At 36.8% G+C, this 19,937-nt stretch overlaps 3 protein-coding genes across 5 annotated transcripts; 2 read left to right on the forward strand and 1 right to left on the reverse strand.

Annotated features, from left to right (window-relative positions):
• The first annotated feature begins 3,582 nt into the window (after positions 1–3,582).
• LOC147294877 (protein-tyrosine-phosphatase MKP1-like) lies at positions 3,583–7,762 on the forward strand. The gene is made up of 2 exons (XM_086232309.1): positions 3,583–6,452; positions 7,409–7,762. The coding sequence occupies exons 1-2, from the start codon at positions 3,984–3,986 to the stop codon at positions 7,478–7,480; spliced, it is 2,541 nt and encodes an 846-aa protein (XP_086088435.1). The 5' UTR covers positions 3,583–3,983; the 3' UTR covers positions 7,481–7,762.
• A 141-nt stretch (positions 7,763–7,903) lies between these two features.
• Positions 7,904–12,503, reverse strand: LOC147294878 (sphere organelles protein-like protein). Of its 3 annotated transcripts, none has more exons than XM_086232311.1 (13): positions 12,259–12,503; positions 12,089–12,153; positions 11,734–12,015; positions 11,226–11,444; positions 10,958–11,027; positions 10,552–10,629; positions 10,116–10,299; positions 9,971–10,011; positions 9,486–9,668; positions 9,102–9,173; positions 8,877–9,023; positions 8,431–8,569; positions 7,904–8,328 (listed from the first exon to the last, which is right to left on the reverse strand). In XM_086232311.1, exons 1-13 carry the CDS (start codon positions 12,448–12,450, stop codon positions 8,138–8,140), a joined length of 1,863 nt encoding a protein of 620 aa, XP_086088437.1. In that variant the 5' UTR covers positions 12,451–12,503; the 3' UTR covers positions 7,904–8,137. The 3 variants fall into 3 exon arrangements, with proteins under 3 accessions (XP_086088437.1, XP_086088436.1, XP_086088438.1); XM_086232310.1 differs by having other exon boundaries at positions 7,907–8,328; positions 9,486–9,680; XM_086232312.1 differs by having other exon boundaries at positions 7,908–8,328; positions 9,486–9,680; positions 10,116–10,284.
• Positions 12,504–13,382: 879 nt separating this feature from the next.
• On the forward strand, positions 13,383–18,632 carry AOAT2 (alanine-2-oxoglutarate aminotransferase 2). The gene is made up of 14 exons (XM_086230741.1): positions 13,383–13,638; positions 14,389–14,558; positions 14,779–14,844; positions 14,976–15,093; positions 15,344–15,425; positions 15,551–15,638; positions 15,805–15,963; positions 16,323–16,496; positions 16,596–16,727; positions 17,166–17,231; positions 17,341–17,405; positions 17,802–17,893; positions 17,998–18,154; positions 18,332–18,632. Exons 2-14 carry the CDS (start codon positions 14,442–14,444, stop codon positions 18,459–18,461), a joined length of 1,446 nt encoding a protein of 481 aa, XP_086086867.1. The 5' UTR covers positions 13,383–13,638; positions 14,389–14,441; the 3' UTR covers positions 18,462–18,632.
• Positions 18,633–19,937: the final 1,305 nt, after the last annotated feature.

Below are 19,937 nucleotides of genomic sequence, written 5' to 3' on the forward strand. Positions count from 1 at the left end.
ATTTCATCATTTCTTAGTCATAAAAACAAATTTGGAGTATTATAATCTAAAAGAATTGAGATTGGGTGAAGTTTGAAAAATTGGCAGTTTCGGGTACCCTACTTTGGGGTCAATTATCTTGAGTTTTAGAACTCTAATTTGAATGATTTTTATATGGTTGTAAAGAAGAAATACATAGCTTTAAAACAAGTATATGTTCACTGAATTTGGGTGAGATTTGATAGGATAAAAAGCATGCCAAATTTGAGAAAACAAATATGGACCTTTACTGAACAAGTGGAACATTTAGTGGACCAAAACAGAACTTAAAAAAGATTGTGGACCAAAATTGAACTAGGTATAAAATAACTGGACTAAATCTGTAATTTCCTCTAATTAATAACAATGAACGTCCATCAATTTGTATATAAATCGAATAAGAGTAATGTTAGACATCCCACATTTTTATATTACAATTTCATATCATTTTTTGTGGTAATTTACATGACATTCATATATTAAATACTAATAATAATAAAAAATTAAAAAGAAAAAAAAATTTATCCAGTAAAATAATAACACATAAGATAGTATAAAAATATGGTATAAAAATATTGTAAGTATAACATTATTGATCGAATAAGTAAACCTCCCTCTATGTATATAAGTTGTTAATTGAACAAGTAGACAAACATATAGGGCACTTGATTGAAAACCCATAGTTTGGGTTTTTTCTTTTGGCCTAACCCATCTTTTGGGTTTTAGTGTATACATTGTTGAAGATAGAAAGCAAGTGGAACATCAAACTTTATGCCCAAATTAAATACCAGTGTTGCATATGTAAAATTTAAACATGGTGTATTCATTCAAAACTTGTTATATTGTTGTAAGGTTAAATTTCACTTTTAGTCTTTGTAGTTTGTGTTAGGTTTCACTTTGGTCTTGGTAGTTTCAATTATTCTGATTTTAGTCATGTAATTTACAAATTGTTGCAATTTAAGGACGCTATAGTATTTTTGTTCATAAATTCGTTAAATTGATCATTAAATCGCTAACAGTATGTAAAATACATTATCAAAAGTATAATAAATTTGACGATTTAATTAACAAAAATACTAACATGTCATTCAATTACAACGATTTGTATACTAACAAACCAAAATAATAATAATTTGAACTACAAAAGTTAAAGTAAAACTTGACTCAAATTACAAGAACCGAAAGTAAAGTTTGTCCGTGTTGTAATTAAGCTTAATTGGGTTGGATCAAATTTCAACCGCTGCTCCATCCCTTTGGGTTGGAAAATTTGCATCCCCACACGACACCATAGTTTGTTGACCATAATGCAAGGCTCTTTTATTCCTGGTCGTATTTTAGGTTTTCCTAAAACTAGTCAATTGTTGTTAGTAATTAATTGGAGTTATTATATATGGTAATTGCCATGAGAACCACTTGGCACCTCACGGGCTACTTGGATTAGGGAGTTTGGGGATTTATGCTTGTTGGCTGCTTAATTGATTCTGATTAATTAGTAGGGCTTTGTATGGTTTGGACCTTCCAGATAAATGAAACGGAGTACACATGTGCGTGTTTATCTTTTAAAGTTGATTACAATTGTTTCCATATAGAACAAAAAGAAGGTTCTTAAAATAAACTAGATCAAAGTACAACATTAATTCATTCTACTAATTTGATTTAATACATGTATTAAATCAAATTACTAGAATGTATGACTTCAAACTAGTTTTTTTTAACATTGTTTGAGTGCTTGATTTGTTCCTAGTCTCTGTTCCAATGCTACTGCCATTCTTTGGACGACTTGATCTTCTTTTTATAAATAAAGTTTGTTCATGCTAAAAACTGGTTTTAAAAAGAAAATGAACACATTAAAGTCACAATCACATATTCACATATAACATCAGGACAGCGTTCACCCAATTTAGGCTACTACCGCGGAAGCTATACTTATATTTTCCTTATAATGCTAGGCAGAGGCGGATTTACAGTGGGGTCAATGGGGTCACTTGACCCCATGAACTCAGAAATGCTTGGCTTGATAAAAATTCTTGTCCCCATGAATGAACCAAAACTCTTGGTGGTAGCCATGGCTGGCAGGGGCAAGAAGAGGAAGAACCAAAGGTGTTGGTCTGAACAGCAGAACAGAGGAAGGACTAAAGGAGAAGGGCTGAGTTTGTAGGCTTGTAGCACGTGAGATGCATCAGCTTTTTTTTTTTAATTCAAAACTTGCCAAAACGACGTCGTTTTGGCAAGTAAATTAAACGAACTAACCCCTGCCCAGCTGCCCTTACGCTGCAACGCATAAACCAAATCTGAATTGCTGAACAGCTGAAGGTTGCGTAGCCTCACTAGCCTGCGTACTCAGCTAGTTGCCCACTGCTCCGTCGGCCGTCGCCCCTTGCTGGCCTGCTCCCTCACTCGTCGGCAGTCGCCCCTGCGTGCTACTAGCTGCTGGCTGCTGACTCTGCTCGCAACTTCGCAAGTCACAAGCCTCGCATAATCTTGAGCTCTTAATCTTGCCCCCATAATACTTAATTTCTAGATCCGCCACTGATGCTAGGTTACAATTTAGTCAATAAAAGGAGAGAGGTCTTTTGTTAAGTGGAGGAGTCTCTCTTAATTTAGTAGTGCTAGATATTTTAACTTTTTTTATTAGTTTATATGATATTTATACATTAAATACTAAAAAATAAAAATATCATATTTAGACTGAATGTATAAATATCATATTTAGACTGTCCAGTAAAATAATGACACATAAAGTGATATATAAATATTGAAAAAAAATATTGAGACAATTAGCATTATTGCTCTTGTTGACCAAAAAAAAGCATTATTGCTCTTAATTACATCGAGGAAGTGAGACCCCCTCTCATTTGTTCATTTCCAATATGGGACGAAGAATAAACTTTATATCAACTTCATGTAAGACGTGCTTTGTGTAATAATTTGTTACATGAGATAGTTAGACTAATATGTTATAAATAAAAGGAATTAGTAAAATATATAATACATCACTATTGTAGTGTGAAGAACTTGACCCTCTGCATATTTGCAAGATTCAATCTTTTACTTGTTCGTAAATTAAAAATTTAAAAGCACATGTTACGCAATATCCATGCCTCCCATGAAGATGAATTTAAGTTTGAATAAAAAAGAAGATGAATCTAAGTCCAATAGTAGACCAACAACTACGAGTCTATGAGAGTGGGTCATCATATGATTCATATTCCAATATTCGATGCCTCCACAGCAAGCAGCACAGTAGTGTTGTGTTACTTCACGCAGCGTAGCGTCTCACTCGGCTATAAATATTAATAATATTAATTTATTCCCCTAAATCTCTGTCTGAACTGTACATATTAATGACATCACAAGACTTGGCATGCATGATCATGCTTATTAGACCATGGTAAATGATGACGTGGTAGTTTGACCCGCCAGCAAGTTAACAACCCCAACCGAGCGACTCAGTCCAACTCGTTCTCACAAAGCTCACTATCTTCCTATCTTTAATCTTTCTCCGTAGGGTTTCAAAGTCTGTCAAACACACCAAGCGACTCTTCTGCGTGGAGAGAGATTGTTCGAGTAAGTCTCTCTTCAAAAATATCGACTGTATTTTTAACTAAGCGCCATTAAATTTGCCTTTCGTTTTCTTCTTGTCTCTATTGGTAGAATCTAGTGCCCCACTCTAGCTAGTCTGTAGTTTTGCTCGGTCATTTTCGTGTTTGAATTTCCTTCTTAATCAACTATGTAGACTGAAAGCTATAACTTCTAGTGAGAGAGAGAGAGAGAGAGAGAGAGAGAGAGAAAGGGTCAAGGGTTTTAGGTGAGAAAAAGGGTAGAGAGAGACAGAGAGGTTGAAATTTCAATATCAGCTATTTATGCCAAAACCTGGACTTGGTGGTTGCTATGTCCTTTCCAGGAAGAATCCTTCAATGGGTATCAACTAGTTTTTAGAATTTATTTTTTCAAAGATATTTGAGATGTTAGGCGAAGAAGAGAAGAGCCGGCTTGCCGGTACTACCCGGAAAACGTATTTGCGGTCGGTATCTTGGACCGACCGCTCACCTTCTAAACCCAATCCTTATCCGAGGCCGCAGCTGAATAGTAAAGTGAGGGCTTGCTTGCCTCCACTTCAGCCCCTTTCAATAGCCAAGAATACCGTTAAGGAGTGGCCACGGGCGGGCTCTGATGATCTTGGCATATGGCCCCAACCCCAAACCCCAAGAGGGTCATTTAAACCCCTTCAGAATTTGAATCCAGAACAACCTGGAAGAGAATTTGAGTTTAAGAAGGATAAGCTGGCTTTTTTTGATAAAGAATGCTCGAGAATTGCTGATCATGTATACTTGGGAAGTGATGCTGTGGCTAAGAACCGCGACATTTTGAGGCAGAACGGGATCACCCATGTGCTGAACTGTGTTGGGTTTGTTTCTCCTGAGTATTTCAAGAATGATCTTGTGTACAAGACACTTTGGTTGAAAGATAGCCCATCAGAGGACATCACGAGTATACTCTACGATGTATTTGATTATTTTGAAGATGTTCGAAAGCAAAAAGGGCGCGTTCTTGTGCATTGTTGTCAGGGAGTGTCTCGGTCAACCTCTCTGGTCATTGCATATCTCATGTGGAGGGAGGGCCAGAGCTTTGAAGATGCATTTCAGTATGTGAAGGCAGCACGAGGGGTGACTAACCCGAATATGGGTTTTGCTTGCCAACTTCTGCAGTGCCAGAAGCGGGTACATGCTGTGCCTGCAAGCCCAAATTCCATGTTAAGGATGTATCGGATGGCCCCACATTCATCATATGATCCTCTTCATCTGGTGCCAAAGATGTTAAACCATCCAGGTGCACAAGGGCTGGATTCTCGTGGAGCATTCATTGTGCATGTTCCATCTGCTATATATGTCTGGAGTGGAAAGGATTGCAACACAATGATGTCAGATAATGCAAGGGCAGCTGCCTTTCAGGTCATCCAGTATGAGAGGGCAAAGGGTCCAATTGTGGACATCAGTGAAGGCGAAGAACCATTGAAATTTTGGGATTCTCTTTCCAGTGGGCTCTTAGCAGAAGATTGCAGCAAAGCGGATGTCAAAACGGAAGAAACTTTTTCTTCTGGAGGTGATAAGGTGGCTGCATCAACGTGTGTTCGGGTAGGTGAGGGGAAGGTTGCTGAATATGATTTGGATTTCGAGATTTTCTGTAAGGCACTTGCAGGTGGGGTTGTTCCACCTTTTTCAGTATCAAGTGCTGAATCAGAAACTTGCCTTCCTGCCAGAGAAAATGGATGGGGCAGATTACGGCAAAAGTTTGGTAGTGGAATTATGAAAGAATTGGTCATATCTTCTGAGCTGAACTGTAGCACTACCCCATCCAATGATGAATCGGATATGGTTGTGGAAACTCATAAAGAAGCAGAAGACTCTGCTGCCCTGAATGAGCCTTCATCACCATTGTCAGGATCAAGCCATTTTCGTGGTTCACCAGATTCCTTTGAATGTTTTCCAGATAGCAGCCCATGTAGGATTAGGGATACTTTTAGAGAAGTCGAACATTCTCTTCCTCTTGCCGATCCATTGGTAACAACTCATTGTAGTTCACCGGATTCTTTTTCTTGTTTTCCTGACAGCAGTCTTAAGTTCGGCGCCAAATCCCCAACACTCTCACCTTCAACCTCTGATTACTCTAGTTCATTTAACTTTTCACCATCATCTTCTAATTGGTCGGACTTTTCATACCTGTCTTCTCAACAGCCTTCACCTTCTGGCTTGGATTCCATGGATCCATTTTCTATTAAGAATACTTCTTTGGCTGATAACTCAAGTTTACTTTTTAAAGGATCTCCCTCTCCACCTGCAGAGGCATTTTCTTCTAATCGTACCTTGGAAGTGGCAAATACATGCTTGCCATGTAAAGGGATTTCCCCCTCTATTGCAGAGCGCAGGGGGAGTAATCCTCCACCTCGAATGTTGCTAGCCTCAGTTGATGAATTACCTCAAGTTCCGAGGAATTTGGAACGATCACAGTCTTTCTCCTTACCCGACTTAGGTGATGATGTGATGGACACTGATTGCAGCCAATCTGAAAATGAGAGCAACAGAGAAGAGCTAATGCTAGATGCGGACATTATTAACCCTAGAAATGAATTACAATGTGAAATGATCAGGCGAGCTACAGAAGTGATCAACCCAGTTTTGTACCAGTGGCCTTCTTTGAATAAAGTGGAGATGCATCAGTTTCGCAAACGTCATTCTAGATCAGCATATCTTTTGCTAGCTCCTGATGCGAGTGTAGGCGCAAATAATCCTGGTATCTTATTTGTCTGGTTGGGACGTGAAGTTTTGCATGAGAAAGGGCAGAGTGGAACATGTGAGGATAATCATCTTCACTGGGAGACCATAGGACACAACTTCCTTGATCGTATGGGTTTGCCTATGAATACCCCTGTACAGGTAATTTACAATTTTTTCTTTGTTTTTTCTCTGTTTTTTATCATTACTTAGTTACTTCTATAATATCTAATCATTATTATTGTTAATGCACATCAGTGAATTAAACTAATTGTTTTATAACATTATAACATTATAACATGGCAAATAAAGCAGCTAAAATATCACAGAAGAAATCTCTACCAAGAAAATGATTAACTGATATTTAATTCTCTTAATTAGATTTTCTTTTTCCTTTTTTTTAAATAATTGTTTCTCCAATCCAATTGCACCAGGGCCCCCAATTGACCACGGTTCAGTACATCACAAAGTTTCTTCTAATGATTTTAGTTATTCACACCCTAATATGTCAACCAGTAATTTGCTGACTTGCCTGTAGAGAAATTTAATATACTTGTTGGTTGTATCTACCTTTTTTATTTTTTCTCCCCCATTTTTAGTGGTGTGCGTGGATGTGATGCACGTGGGGAAGTAAGTGTAAATAAAGCAGATTAGCAAGAACACCCAGTACCTATTCGGCTATTCCCATCAAGCAAGTCACTGTGATTTAAGTATTTTTCATTCCAGGAATGCTGATTTGTGTTGAAGGGAAAAAGTAAATGATTGCTATCAACCTAATATATGGATGAGTACCCCCATTACCTAACATTGGGAATACATTGGAACCGGAACTTATTGATGCAAAAGCATTGGAAAATGTTTCTAGTTTTCAAAATCATGCTATAGTTACATGTAGCTTTTATCAGAAAGTATGGCGAACTTCTAATACAGTTATGCTCAACTCTAGTATAGTTACACTGGTGAACAGTAACTCATTAGTTATTTAGTTGGTCTCTCGTTCTATTATTTGGTGCCTGCTGCTAATCAAGTTTCCTGAAACCATCTTTGTGATCAATTGTTTGTTTTGATTTGATGTGATTGTGAATATACATTCTAAAATGATATAGTGGTATCTGCAGATAGTAAGAGAAGGTGAGGAGCCAGAGCAGTTCCTGATCCATCTCAGCTGTATATTAATACAGAATACATAGGACGGCATTGTTAAGACAGGCATTGGAATTATCAAGCTTCATAAAGGAGTTGGGTTCATGGTCTTTCAAGCTAATGGAAAGATGGGATGGGATCAGTTGCAGATTTTGGAAGGCAAGTCGACATCCCGGGCAGTGGTGTTTCTCATCTGCTTGTGCGATGTATGGGGGTGGTACAGAAAATATGTATAGAGAACAAATCTGCTTTACGTCAATAGGAATAATTAGTAAATTTTTGTTTTCAGAGCAGATAAATGGTACCAATTGAAAATAAGTGAATAAAGTACATTTTTGTTCCCCTGTCCAGCACCGAAGGTGCTGCCATTTAGATTGAAATGAAAGGCAAACTCATATTTTATCGACCTCAAATACCAGATCTCAGCTTTTGAGTTTGGAAAGGGAGTGAGATATGGAAGTTTGATAAACATAAAAGTTGACCACCCAAAAGGCTGCTCTTACTTAACATTGGACAATTCAATACGCCAATGAAAATTGACCACCCACTATACAGTAAAATAGCTTTGAATCTCACCAACGACATCGCATTACATACACGGATACACCCAAAGTCGTATTCTTTTACTTTTGTCAAAAGTTTACAAAATTTGGGATTCCATTTGATCTAATCGAGGAACCACAGCAGACGCTTACCCAATGCTATCAGGATAGCTCACTTTGTGCTCTTAAACGAGCAATTGTTGGACCCAATGCGCTACCTCTCAAGCCCCTATAGGACCACGAGCTCCTCACTGAACCCTCGTTTTTACTCCAACCATCCTCCTGAGACAGCTCTGCCTTCTTCGCACTCAATACCTGGCTGATTTCATCCCATGTGCTTGCTTTTCCATTTTCTACAAATATAAACAAGAATGAGCAATAGATGTAAACAAAAGCATATTCAAATGCTTCGTACCCCAATAATAGTACTCCTAGCATGGAAATCTAATTAGTACCTTGTGTGGCAGCATGAGTTTCCTTGTCATTGTTGAGCCTGAAACCTGATGCAGCATTTTGATCTCCAGTGACTGCTTTGGCTGTGTTCAGGTTGCCATGCGTGACAATGCGGACATCAATAAGTGATGAATAATATATCTGCAAAGGATAAATACCTGTCAGATGCTAGCTATCAAAGATAAGAAGCAGAAGTTCACGGCATCTGCTTGACAGATAAAAAAATGGTCATATATAACTAAATAATGGGTTGCTGGATGCCAAGAGTGGGCCATCAATATAACTAGGCTATACAATAACCACGAGCCTTGCACAGAAACTTGAAAGTTTTTTCAGTCATTGGATAATCCATGGGATTAATATTTCATATAACAGTGGTGGAGTTTAGTACCTCTAGAAAGCCACACACACACACACACACCACATAAAAAGATGATAGCTCAAGTACCTCTAGAGAGCCATCTTCCCCATAAAGGGATGTATCTAGTTGTACATCAGGTTCCTCATCTGTCTCCTCCAAAACAATGGGATATTCTGGAACCTGTATCAGCACAATCTTATTTGATTGAGGGTCGTACTGTGACACTTTTCCAACCTACAGGAACAAGAATATCTTTTATGGTAAACTTTATATTCACAAAGAGTTAACAGAAATTTAAGAGAAGAGTCATACTCGGAAGGAGGAAAGTTCAGGGGTCCAGCACGATGATAATTCAATCAAACGATATGCAATTTCATCACCTTCCTGCAACACAGTAAAAGCAAATTAATATTTAAATTCCTTAATACTAACATAAACAAAACATAAAGGCTAAATGTGATTGGATACGAAAAGCATTTAATGGTATAATCTGGCCTTACATGAATTATGAATACATTCACTCCAAAAGTGGTCCAGAATATTTACTGCTCAAAAGACATTTAAGAAAGGATCCAGCACGAAAAAGGTGTGCTAGTCAGAATCCCACTGTCCACAACTCTTATTTTTATAATATTTTTCATGATGAGGAAAACAGAATATTGATGCAAAGAAATGAAAAGAATGGAAGCGACAAACCTTGGGTAAAGTGGTACAGAGCTCAAGCTTATTGAAGTCTATGGGACCATTTCTAAGAACATCTTTTTCAATGCCTCGTATTTCAGATGACTCTTGGTTCAGATCTTTTTGGTCACTCTTTTTAGAATGTGATGACTCTTTACCCCATTTTTGACCCTTCTTCTTGCAGGTTATTCCATTCCACTGAAAAGTTTCCTAAAACAGGACTTATGATGATAAGTTTGGCATCAATTAATTCTGGGATCAAAACAGAGTGTAGCATAAAGAAATCTTAAACCCTGATAGATTAAGTCATGAATGTAAAACATAAAAGTCAGAAGAAATTAAGCATCAGTTGGTGTCTCCTAATGTAAGTCAATTAACAGACTCATCCAAGCCTCCAAACCATATATTATATTACTTCTGAGAAAAAATGATTTATGTAGTTCCTGTAGCCCTACAGAAAGAAGCAAAGTCTATGATGGTTTTAAGAAACTGAAACATACCACTGGAATTTGATTATGCTGGATATCCTGATCTGCATCCACTGGAAAAAGTACATACATCAGATAATTGGAGCAACAAGTTTCCCTTAATCTAGCATATGAACCCATAACAAGTAATTGAACTATATATTTTACCCATACACACCTTTTCCGAGGGGTTCAAAGCGAATGTGTCCTGGCCTAATTTCTACAGGAACAATGTCATCCTCTACATCACTGTTTGTGTTTGGTTGTTGATGTTCTTCAGGACATCTCTGATTATCTTTGCCAGATGATTGCTGATTATCCATTTTGAGTGATTGGCTCTGATGTAGCTGCAAAATGGAAGACTACAGACAAGATTATCGCTTGAGGAACAAGCACTCCCTCTTGAAAAGACATAAATGTACTTCAGAGCACTAACTTATGATACCAAACCTCAAATTTGTACAAACACACATAATATTCAGAATGGGACCTGAAATTTTTGTGAAAGATCTGCACTATTTTGATTTTTGAGTGTGCGTACACACAGAGGCACAAGTGGGAGCAAGTGTGTAAAAGAGAATATTGAACTCTTATCATTATAAACACCACATTACCTCTTCCTTTTCAGCTTTCATTTTTTCCCTCAACCATTTCCTTTTGGCCTTCTTACGCCGAGCACTTCTACTAGACAACTGACACAAAAAAGATTAAAGGATTTCAAAAATATAAACATAAACTTATAATTGGTATTAAAAATATGGTTTACAAAGATTCATTTAACACCACCAGAATCTCCATATGAATCAGGAAATGCAACCACATTACAAAATGAAATCTGTGTCAATCATATGTCTTTGGCCAAGTTTTACTTCACGTATGGAAATGATTATAAAGTAAGAATACTCTGATACTTACAACTCTATGCAATATATATATATATATATATATATTTGAACCACTTATTACAGACAGTGAGATGCAAACAACACATACAATACAGATAATGATGTTAACCAGTACCTTTTTACTACCTCCAGGCGTATCAGATGAAACCACACTCTTTATTTCTTTCTCTTGAAGCTGACTGGACCTATAAAACAAAAATTAGGGAAAAAATGAGCAAATGGCAAGTAAGAGATGTTTACAGAAATTTGGCAACATAAAATTCCAAACAATCATATTACCCCTCAAAGCATGATTACATGTTTCACCCAACCCAAGACTAAAGTATGACATATGAAGAAATTTTGCATTTTATTATCATATACACAACAAGGCCACAAGTTACCTCTTTCCATTGGGAGTAGATTTACTTATGCCATTGGTTCTTTTATTAGTTTCTGAGGTGCTTGAATTATCCAGTTCACCCTCTTCGGTAAATGACTTGTCTTTCTTGAAATGATTCTTTCCTGAACTCTTCTTCTTCTTCTCTTCTTGGATATCATCCTGAACGTCTTCTGGAAAACCTGAACATTCTTCAGTTGTAGCTGATTTAGTTCTCTTCCTCCTGAAAAATATAAATAATAAAATTCATATAATCTCATAAACGGCAGAGCAAGAATTGAAAAACACATATTATTATATATTGTGAGGAAAGAATTAACCATGAATTTAACAATTAACCATTTTATTTTAAGCGCAATTTAACAATTAAAAATAGAGCTAACAGTTATAGTCTTTAGATGAAAGCAATGTGTAAATCAACTCAAAACACGTGGAGCTTCTATATGCTAAACAATAGGTGATCTAAGCGCATGAAGTTGCAAATAATTAGAGAAATCGAGGAAATTACATACTTTGAGCTATGAAGTATGTTAGAAGACTTCCGTTTCTTGGAGTGCCTGTTTATATCAGAATCGGGCGCATTTTTAACAGGCAATGCATCTTCCAATTGGTCAGGTTCATCCTCCTCCGAATCGCTTTCGTAGCCTCCGGTCTCCACTTCGAATTCCTCATTAGCCAGAAGCTTTATACCTGCATTCACAGGTTGCCTCTCCACAATTTCTTCTAGCTCAATGGAGTTCGTTCCATCTTCAACCATGGCAATTTCACACAATGTGCCCCGTTTCCTTTTCACACTATTTAAAGAAAAATAAATAAATAAAACCAAATAAAAAAATACAAATTTTAATGAATAAAATGAAAACTGACCTGATAATATCTTTATCCTTGAAAATGCAGGTGGACTCAAAAGGTGGTAACACGAAGCCGTCCATCTACGAGAACATTGCAATTGCGTTAAATGGGAAAGGCTTACGGAAAATGTAATTTTTATTTATTTATTTGGAAAATCGGATGGTATTGAGGTGGGAAAGGCTTACGAAAATGAGGAGGCCATCGGGGCAAGAACCGTGGAGGTCGAAAACGTGAAGGAGGTAGTCGGCGAGGTCTGAGATGGTGTGGTGGTGAGGTTTTAGGAGAACCCAGCTTCGCCTGAGCCCCTCCGTCCTCTGCGACTTGCTCAGAATGTGCCGCTCCTTGAATGCCACACGAAGCCTCACACTCTCCGTCATCGTGAAACCGTCGGACAAAGAAAGAGCAAAGGAGTGAAAGGACCCCCAGCTTCTTAAACCCTCGGTGGGGGTTTCACTTTTCAGACCTCTGTTTGTACAGTAATTCAGTTGTTCTTACAGTGGTCCTGGGCCTGGGCCTAGATTGGTCAAACGGGCTGAATCCATTTTGCTTGGGTCTATTCGTGTTTTGTTTTGTACTTATGCTGACCCATTTAATAATAGTGCCATACTCGTGGGTCAGGTCGTTAACATCTAGACTTTACACAGTTTATAATCCTGTTGATTTATGCTCGTGCCGTGTTTTAAACGAGTTAACATAAACCCTTTTTCAGTTAAAAACTTATATTATTATTTGGGAGGCGATTTTGGCATTTCACAAATTTATATTCATGCTCATTCTTGATTTTTATATTTTTAAATTATATTACTAATTAGTTTTTCTTATAATTAATTACTAACATTTTCATTCTAAAAAATGTAATTTTTTTTGTTGTAAAGTTTTTTCTTAAATGAAGTAATTAATATTAAATAAGTTGTGTCTAATTCAAACCTATTTCGTATTCATTCTCGTGTCATATTAGTTTAACATGTTTCGTGCTCGTTAGTTACGTGTTATGTACTTACAAGGCTCGTAAGGCTCGAGAATAATTAGGCAAGCACGACATGTCGGTCTAAAACTACTATGTCGTTTCTGGCTGCCTTATTGAAAAAAGAAAAATGGATGAAAGAGAGAATTGAAGGAATAAATATCAGCCACTTAACAACCACTACATCCTACAAGTCCGATATAGTGAGAGTGACCAATGCACAATGTATCAAATGGAGATGACCCCGAAAGCCTCATTATCTACCAAGAACTCAAAGTTTAAAGCTGCACCACATTTCCTGCACGAGCTTTATCCCTTGTCAATATGAGAAAAAGTCCAATAATCCATTTATAATTTTTCAGTGGCTCTGCTGCTGCCATTGCGTTCGTGTAGTGCCACATAATGTGATCGTCTCTCTTCCCGAACATACAATAGCGCTTCATATTTATACGTCACCCACACCCCAACTAGCACATTCCCATTTCCCAACTTGTGCGTGCGTCTCCCTCCCTTAGCAGAACAGAGCACACCTGGCTTTTCCTTGACTACCAAGGACTTCGCCGCCAGCCCTTTTCTCAGAGAGACCGACAGAAGCTCACAGGTAGCTATTGTATTTCATAGCTTATGTGAGTTTATATGTCGTTTTTCTTTTATGAGCTTTTTTTTTTTTTTTTTGGCGTCTTTGTTGACATCTGTGTGTTGAGCTTCTCGATAGAGTTTATGGGCTTTTTTCTTTTTTCTTTTTTTGTGGGTATGAGCTTGATTTGTTATAAAGATCTATGATCGTTGCCTCACTGGCTCCTCTGTAAATTAACTCTTTGGCTCTTTGCCCATTCTCATTTGTTTGCCCACCTGGGATGTCGTTGTTTTGGTAATTCTGAATAGAAAACATCTTTTTGTCAAGTTTTCTGGGCTTAATCTTCTGTTATATAATTGTTTAGACTTGGGATTTGATGTTTGTGATTGCGCTTGCTCTCTTTGCTTTATTTTAAAAGATAAATGTTGAGTGAGTTTTACAAATGCAGGTGTGATTTCGCGTTGTGTTGGATTTCTTATTATAATCAGACTGACTCTTCAGTGAATTAGTTTAATTATTTATCTATAATTTATCTTTTGGCTAAATGACCCCTGTCATATTCAACTCATTGATACACAGTGACACTAAGAATAAACTATAAGCTAAAATTTTTTTGGTTAAATAATTAATGAGTTATGGGATTTAAGCTAATTGTTGAATGGTTAAATATTCAAATTGCCATCTCCACACTATATACTTCTAGATTTTTTTTTTTTTTTTACTCTTCTTGTCTTTAATTGTTGTCATTCTTATGACTTCCTCTAAAATCTTCAGGTTAGGAAGTGAGTGCATATAATTTCTATTATATTGAGGTAAAACTTACCATCATGCCACTTAAGGCATTGGACTATGAGTCACTGAATGAGAACGTGAAGAAGGTTCAATATGCTGTTAGAGGCGAGTTGTATCTTCGAGCTTCTGAGCTTCAGAAGGAAGGAAAGAAGGTATAGATACCAGTTCTGTTTGCTTTTGTTAGGAAATGTGGTTTCTCTTTGCTTGCACCCTTGGAAAATTGACCTGCACTGCTTCTGAACTGCAATCAACTGATTATAATGTGTCTAATGTATTTATGGCAGCAGAACAGACTTAGGTGGATTAATAATCTTGGACGACTATGCTGTAGACTTTTCCTGCTGTCTCATTATTTCAGTTTCTTGTCTGCAGATTATTTTCACAAATGTTGGGAATCCTCATGCTCTAGGACAGAAGCCGCTAACTTTCCCTCGCCAGGTCCATCATATTATCATATAGTTTTTTTCGTTGTTAAGTTAATACTCACTTCTTTTCAGATTGAATTGTTTGAGTTGCCAACTTAAATTGTCTATAAAAATTGTTTTGACCAAGTAAATGTTCTGTTACAGGTGGTTGCTTTATGCCAAGCTCCATTCCTATTAGATGATCCTAATGTAGGACTGCTCTTCCCTGCTGATGCAATTTCAAGAGCTAAACATTATCTTTCAATTGCTTCCGGTGGTCTAGGTATCCATGTTACCTGCCTTAGCTTTTCCTGAATGTTTTATCTCCAATAGTGACTTCCTATCTTCTAACTTGATATTGCTGACATGTTTATCTTAGGTTTATCTATTTTTATAAGCATGGGATTGCTTGATCCCCATTATCTGCAATATGAAAAGCATAGCTGAGAAGTTGTTCTATAGGGTTGCCAAAAATTAAGAGCTCCGTTTATGAACTGAAAATTGAACAAATTTCCTTCTCGTTGTTTATCCAGGTGCTTACAGTGATTCCCGAGGTATTCCGGGAATTAGGAAGGAAGTGGCAGAGTTCATTGAAAAACGCGATGGGTATCCAAGGTGATGGTTGCTAGATAGCAATATCTTTTTGCTTTTCCTTTTTTGGAGGCATTAAAGTTCTTAACTTGGTTCTGAAGTTGTAACTTTAAAGTACTTATTTATCCTTTTTTTTGCCCCATTTACAGTGACCCAGAACTCATATTTCTCACTGATGGTGCCAGCAAAGGTGTAATGCAGATCTTGAACACCATCATCCGTGGTGAAGGGGATGGGGTAATGAATGACAACGGAAAAATGACTGTCCTCTTTGATAGAAAACAGATTACTTTATATTAATATTCCATTATCATTTACGTTATTTTCTCTTCTTGGTTACCTTATTTTTTCTTATGATCTCAATGCTATCTCCACATATATTCTTAATTTTTGGTACTGCCAGGTTCTGGTTCCAGTACCACAATACCCGCTTTATTCTGCTGCGATATCTCTGTTTGGTGGTTCTCTTGTTCCGTATTACCTAGAAGAAACAGCGAATTGGGGTCTCGATATTCATGATCTTCGCCAGTCAGTTGCACAGGCTCGCTCTAAAGGGATTACTGTTAGTATGCTTTCTCTAGCTTGTTTATGGAAGAATGTGGGGAATCTCAAAACTAAGAGTAAATACATGAATGGATGAGTAGGAGCGGCACACAATCTGAATTGACATTTAGCAGACCATTTAATATGTTGGCTGATTAATTTTCAATATGCGGATTTCATGAAGTATAGAGTTGTTTTAGCATGCCCTAGGAACAATTTCCTCCCCAGTGTTCTCCTCTTTAACTCCAGACCATTTATATCTACTTCCTCTTTATAGCATTAAATGTCAATTTCTTCTGATAGCTGCTTTTCAATAACTGTGGTGGCTTTCTGTCATGCTTTATACTACCAACTAAAGATATAATGCAATACAATCAGGTGAGAGCAATGGTGATTATAAATCCTGGCAACCCTACCGGTCAGTGTCTTAGTGAAGCTAATTTAAGAGAAATATTGAACTTCTGTTTTCAAGAAAACCTAGTCTTGCTTGGGGATGAAGTTTATCAGCAGAATATATACCAGGATGAGCGCCCCTTTATCAGTGCTAAAAAGGTAACTATTCTTGAGCTATTAGAATTAACTGTATGAGTCTTTTCCTGTAGTTTCAGCTTAAATTAATAAGTAATTCTTCGATTCTGATAATACTTGTAGGTGTTGATGGGTATGGGCCCACCCATGAGCAAGGAACTCCAGCTTGTTTCTTTCCATACTGTGTCCAAAGGATATTGGGGTGAATGTGGACAGCGGGGTGGATACTTTGAGATGACAAATATTCCTCCAAAGGTCTGTGCCATATGTTGTCAACTGGCATCATATACTTCTTGAGTTTTCAACCAATGTCAGCATTAATGAAGTTATGTTCTTCTTTACTAAGTTACTAGTTACTTTTAGGTAAAATAGGATATGTAGAGGAGGTTTTTTCAGAACCATCTAGGATTGACTTCAGTGGAAATACAAGAATGGTATAAAGTTTGTGAAAGTTAGGGATATATAACAAGGTTAAGATTTGATCAACTATAAGCCTCCTACTTTCAGGTTATTTTTTTCTTGCCATGATAAAGTAGTGTTCTTGTTTGATTCTTTCCTTTTGAATTAGTTAGTAAGACCATCTTCCGACTTTTGTAGAATGAAATGAACTCAAGAATCACTATTGCTTTTCAATTCAGTACTCAAACTACCAATGCTCATTTTTATGTTTTCGTTCATGATATCATGTTGCAGACAGTTGATGAGATATATAAGGTTGCATCAATATCACTCAGTCCAAATGTTCCTGCACAAATATTTGTGAGTGAGCATTAAATATGTCATGTTGTGTTATTGTATGTGGGTTAACACCCATCTCTCTGTCCAAAACTGTTTATCTCAATTAAAAAATTGCTCTTTCTATTTACAGATGGGGCTGATGGTCAACCCTCCCAAGCCAGGAGATATTTCATATGAGCAGTTTGTTAGGGAAAGGTATGCCCTAAAAGTGAATGCTTTGGCTCCTTTTAATTACATTGAAAAATGAACTGTAGAAACCGTTCTGCTTTTCCATGGTTAACCATGGCCACTACTTTGGATTGGTGCTAAGCTATCACTCAGATTTTACCCATCATTTTCTTGTAAAGTATTTGATGCATATTAAAACCTTCCAAAAGGTATTATTGATTGTAATTAAAAACTATTTTAGCCCCACAACTCAAATCTAAAGAGCCAAAATGATAATTACAGGTCTTTCATGTGAATGAGAAGTTGACAATTATAAATTCACAATGTGAATTTGGAATATTACTGATGAATGGTAGCAAGACTGCAAGAGATGTCTTCATGAAGAAGTAAATAATGGTGATTTTTGAATTATTAACTTTGCAGCAAAGGGATCCTTGAATCTCTGAGGAGAAGAGCAAGGCTAATGACCGATGGATTTAACAGCTGCAGAAATGTAGTTTGTAATTTCACAGAAGGTAAAAAGTTGCTTTAGATATTACAGGTTCTTGCAACTTAGTTGAAGTTTTCCTCAATGTTTGATGACTGTTTATTAAATAACAGTTAAGAAATTTGGTTTTAGGTGCCATGTATTCATTCCCTCAAATACGCCTGCCACCAAGAGCGATAGAGGCTGCTAAGAGGGCTGGGAAAGTTCCTGATGTTTTCTACTGTCTCAAGCTTTTGGAAGCCACTGGCATTTCCACCGTCCCTGGTTCAGGGTTTGGACAGAAAGAAGGGTAATAACTCTTAGCGATGTTCAGTTCTAGAGTATGATGCATATTACTCTTTTTTTTTTTCCTTTTCGGATGAAGATGCACATTACTGAGTCTACTGTAATAAATTACACTGCCTAAATTCTGTTTCTACTAGCTGCACCACATCAACAATTTGTAATTGGTTATTTTTCCATGAAGGGTCTTCCACTTGAGGACAACCATCTTACCAGCTGAGGAAGACATGCCTGCCATCATGGATAGTTTCAAGAAGTTCAATGATGAGTTCATGGAGCAATATGAAGATCACAGAGGCTATTCAAGGATGTAAACATCCAGCTAGCGTACGTATGCTAGCTGTTCCATGTATACCTTGCAAAACTGTGCTGTAAACTTCCTTCTCTCCAAAATTACTTTCCCTTCTTTACGTATTCGATGTCTCTAATCTATTTATATCTCTGCTATGGATCATCTAATGTAAATTACCGTTCATTCGGGTCCATTTGCTTCTTCTTTTTTTCCTTGCTTAATTGTCAAGCAATATACGATTTATCTCCAAACCATTGGGAATTTGGGAAAGTGCATTTTGGTTCTTTATTTTTTGAGGTACTCCTACCAGCTAGATTTCCATGCACAGTTGCACTATCACTTTAAGAAATATAACTTTTCTCTTTTCCATGGAGTACTGTTTTGTGTTTGTAACAAGATATAAAGGTGTCCGTCCAGTTGTTCACGCCTGTTGAAAGCATTGTAGAATAGGAACTCTGACATCTACATCTACTTATATAGATCTTGATCTGGCCCACGATGAATTATGTGACTTCAATGAAGTCTGTATAAAAGCAACAAATATGAAACATGGAAAAGTAGATTTTGGATTTGAAAGTGCTGTTTTTTTTCTCCTACCATTTCTTTCCCTTTATTTATTTATTTTTTTGTCATTAAAGTTGATGCATCTAATGATTATAATCGTATCTTATCAATATATTTGATTTAATCAGCCTCACTTATTATTTCATCAATAAGTGGCTCAATATCATAATGACATACTTATCTATAATTGATGTATTAATGAAGATGCATGATCATGTCGTCATCATGAATATAGATTCACTGAATATGCTGATCTCGTTTTGGCATCTGATGAACTGTTGAGTAGAATTGAGTTTAAATACAAACATTTTGTAGAGCTTTGTGAACATTCATATGAAACTACTATTTGGCTCACTACTAATCTCACTTATGCAAACATTTTTGTAAAAGGTTATCAAATCTTATTTTCAAATAATCATATATTACATACCACAGTTGCCACCAAAAATTGTTTTAATACAACAATGAAGATTTCTCTCTAAATGCGAAAATTTCACAGAACATTTTTTGTTATGTTGGCATCTTGCCTGTACCTTTATAACAAATTGCATTATCCATGAAATAGTTTTATATCATTGATGTTTTACAATCTGATTTCACCTTATTTAAGATATATAAGTCAACACTTGATTTGGTTTAATAATAATACTAGTGCTTTCAAATTTCCAATAAAAATAGTCTAATTTGCTCCCCTAAAAATAAACAAAAAAGAAAGAGTGAGAATCGACTCGAGAGAACCACGGTAAAAATGGAAATGAAAAAACTCAAAAAGTGAAGGTCTATAAAAAAGGGGAATATTTGAGGACTGTTGGTGATCCCCAGACCCCAAATTTTGGCGCCAAAATCAAAGTCAATACCCCCTTCCCTGGTCAGTGCTGGATAGAGCAGCTATCTCCTGCCCGGCGGACCACCGCTGCTCCCGCAGACAAATACA

Source organism: Dryas octopetala, chromosome 2 (assembly GCF_963921425.1).
Source record: "Dryas octopetala chromosome 2, drDryOcto1.1, whole genome shotgun sequence".
Lineage (NCBI taxonomy): Eukaryota > Viridiplantae > Streptophyta > Magnoliopsida > Rosales > Rosaceae > Dryas > Dryas octopetala.

What these genes read in the sequence shown, in the direction of transcription:
- LOC147294877 (XM_086232309.1), top strand. Translation starts at nt 3,984, where the DNA reads ATGTTAGGCGAAGAAGAGAAGAGCCGGCTTGCCGGTACTACCCGGAAA. An exon ending in CTATGAATACCCCTGTACAG is followed by an intron (nt 6,453 to 7,408) that starts GTAATTTACAAT and finishes TGGTATCTGCAG; the next exon opens with ATAGTAAGAGAAGGTGAGGA.
- LOC147294878 (XM_086232310.1), bottom strand. Translation starts at nt 12,450, where the DNA reads ATGACGGAGAGTGTGAGGCTTCGTGTGGCATTCAAGGAGCGGCACATT. An exon ending in TGAAAGCTGAAAAGGAAGAG is followed by an intron (nt 10,300 to 10,551) that starts GTAATGTGGTGT and finishes TCTTGTCTGTAG; the next exon opens with TCTTCCATTTTGCAGCTACA. An exon ending in AACTCATGCTGCCACACAAG is followed by an intron (nt 8,329 to 8,430) that starts GTACTAATTAGA and finishes TTATATTTGTAG; the next exon opens with AAAATGGAAAAGCAAGCACA.
- AOAT2 (XM_086230741.1), top strand. Translation starts at nt 14,442, where the DNA reads ATGCCACTTAAGGCATTGGACTATGAGTCACTGAATGAGAACGTGAAG. An exon ending in AATTGCTTCCGGTGGTCTAG is followed by an intron (nt 15,094 to 15,343) that starts GTATCCATGTTA and finishes TTGTTTATCCAG; the next exon opens with GTGCTTACAGTGATTCCCGA. An exon ending in CTCGCTCTAAAGGGATTACT is followed by an intron (nt 15,964 to 16,322) that starts GTTAGTATGCTT and finishes CAATACAATCAG; the next exon opens with GTGAGAGCAATGGTGATTAT.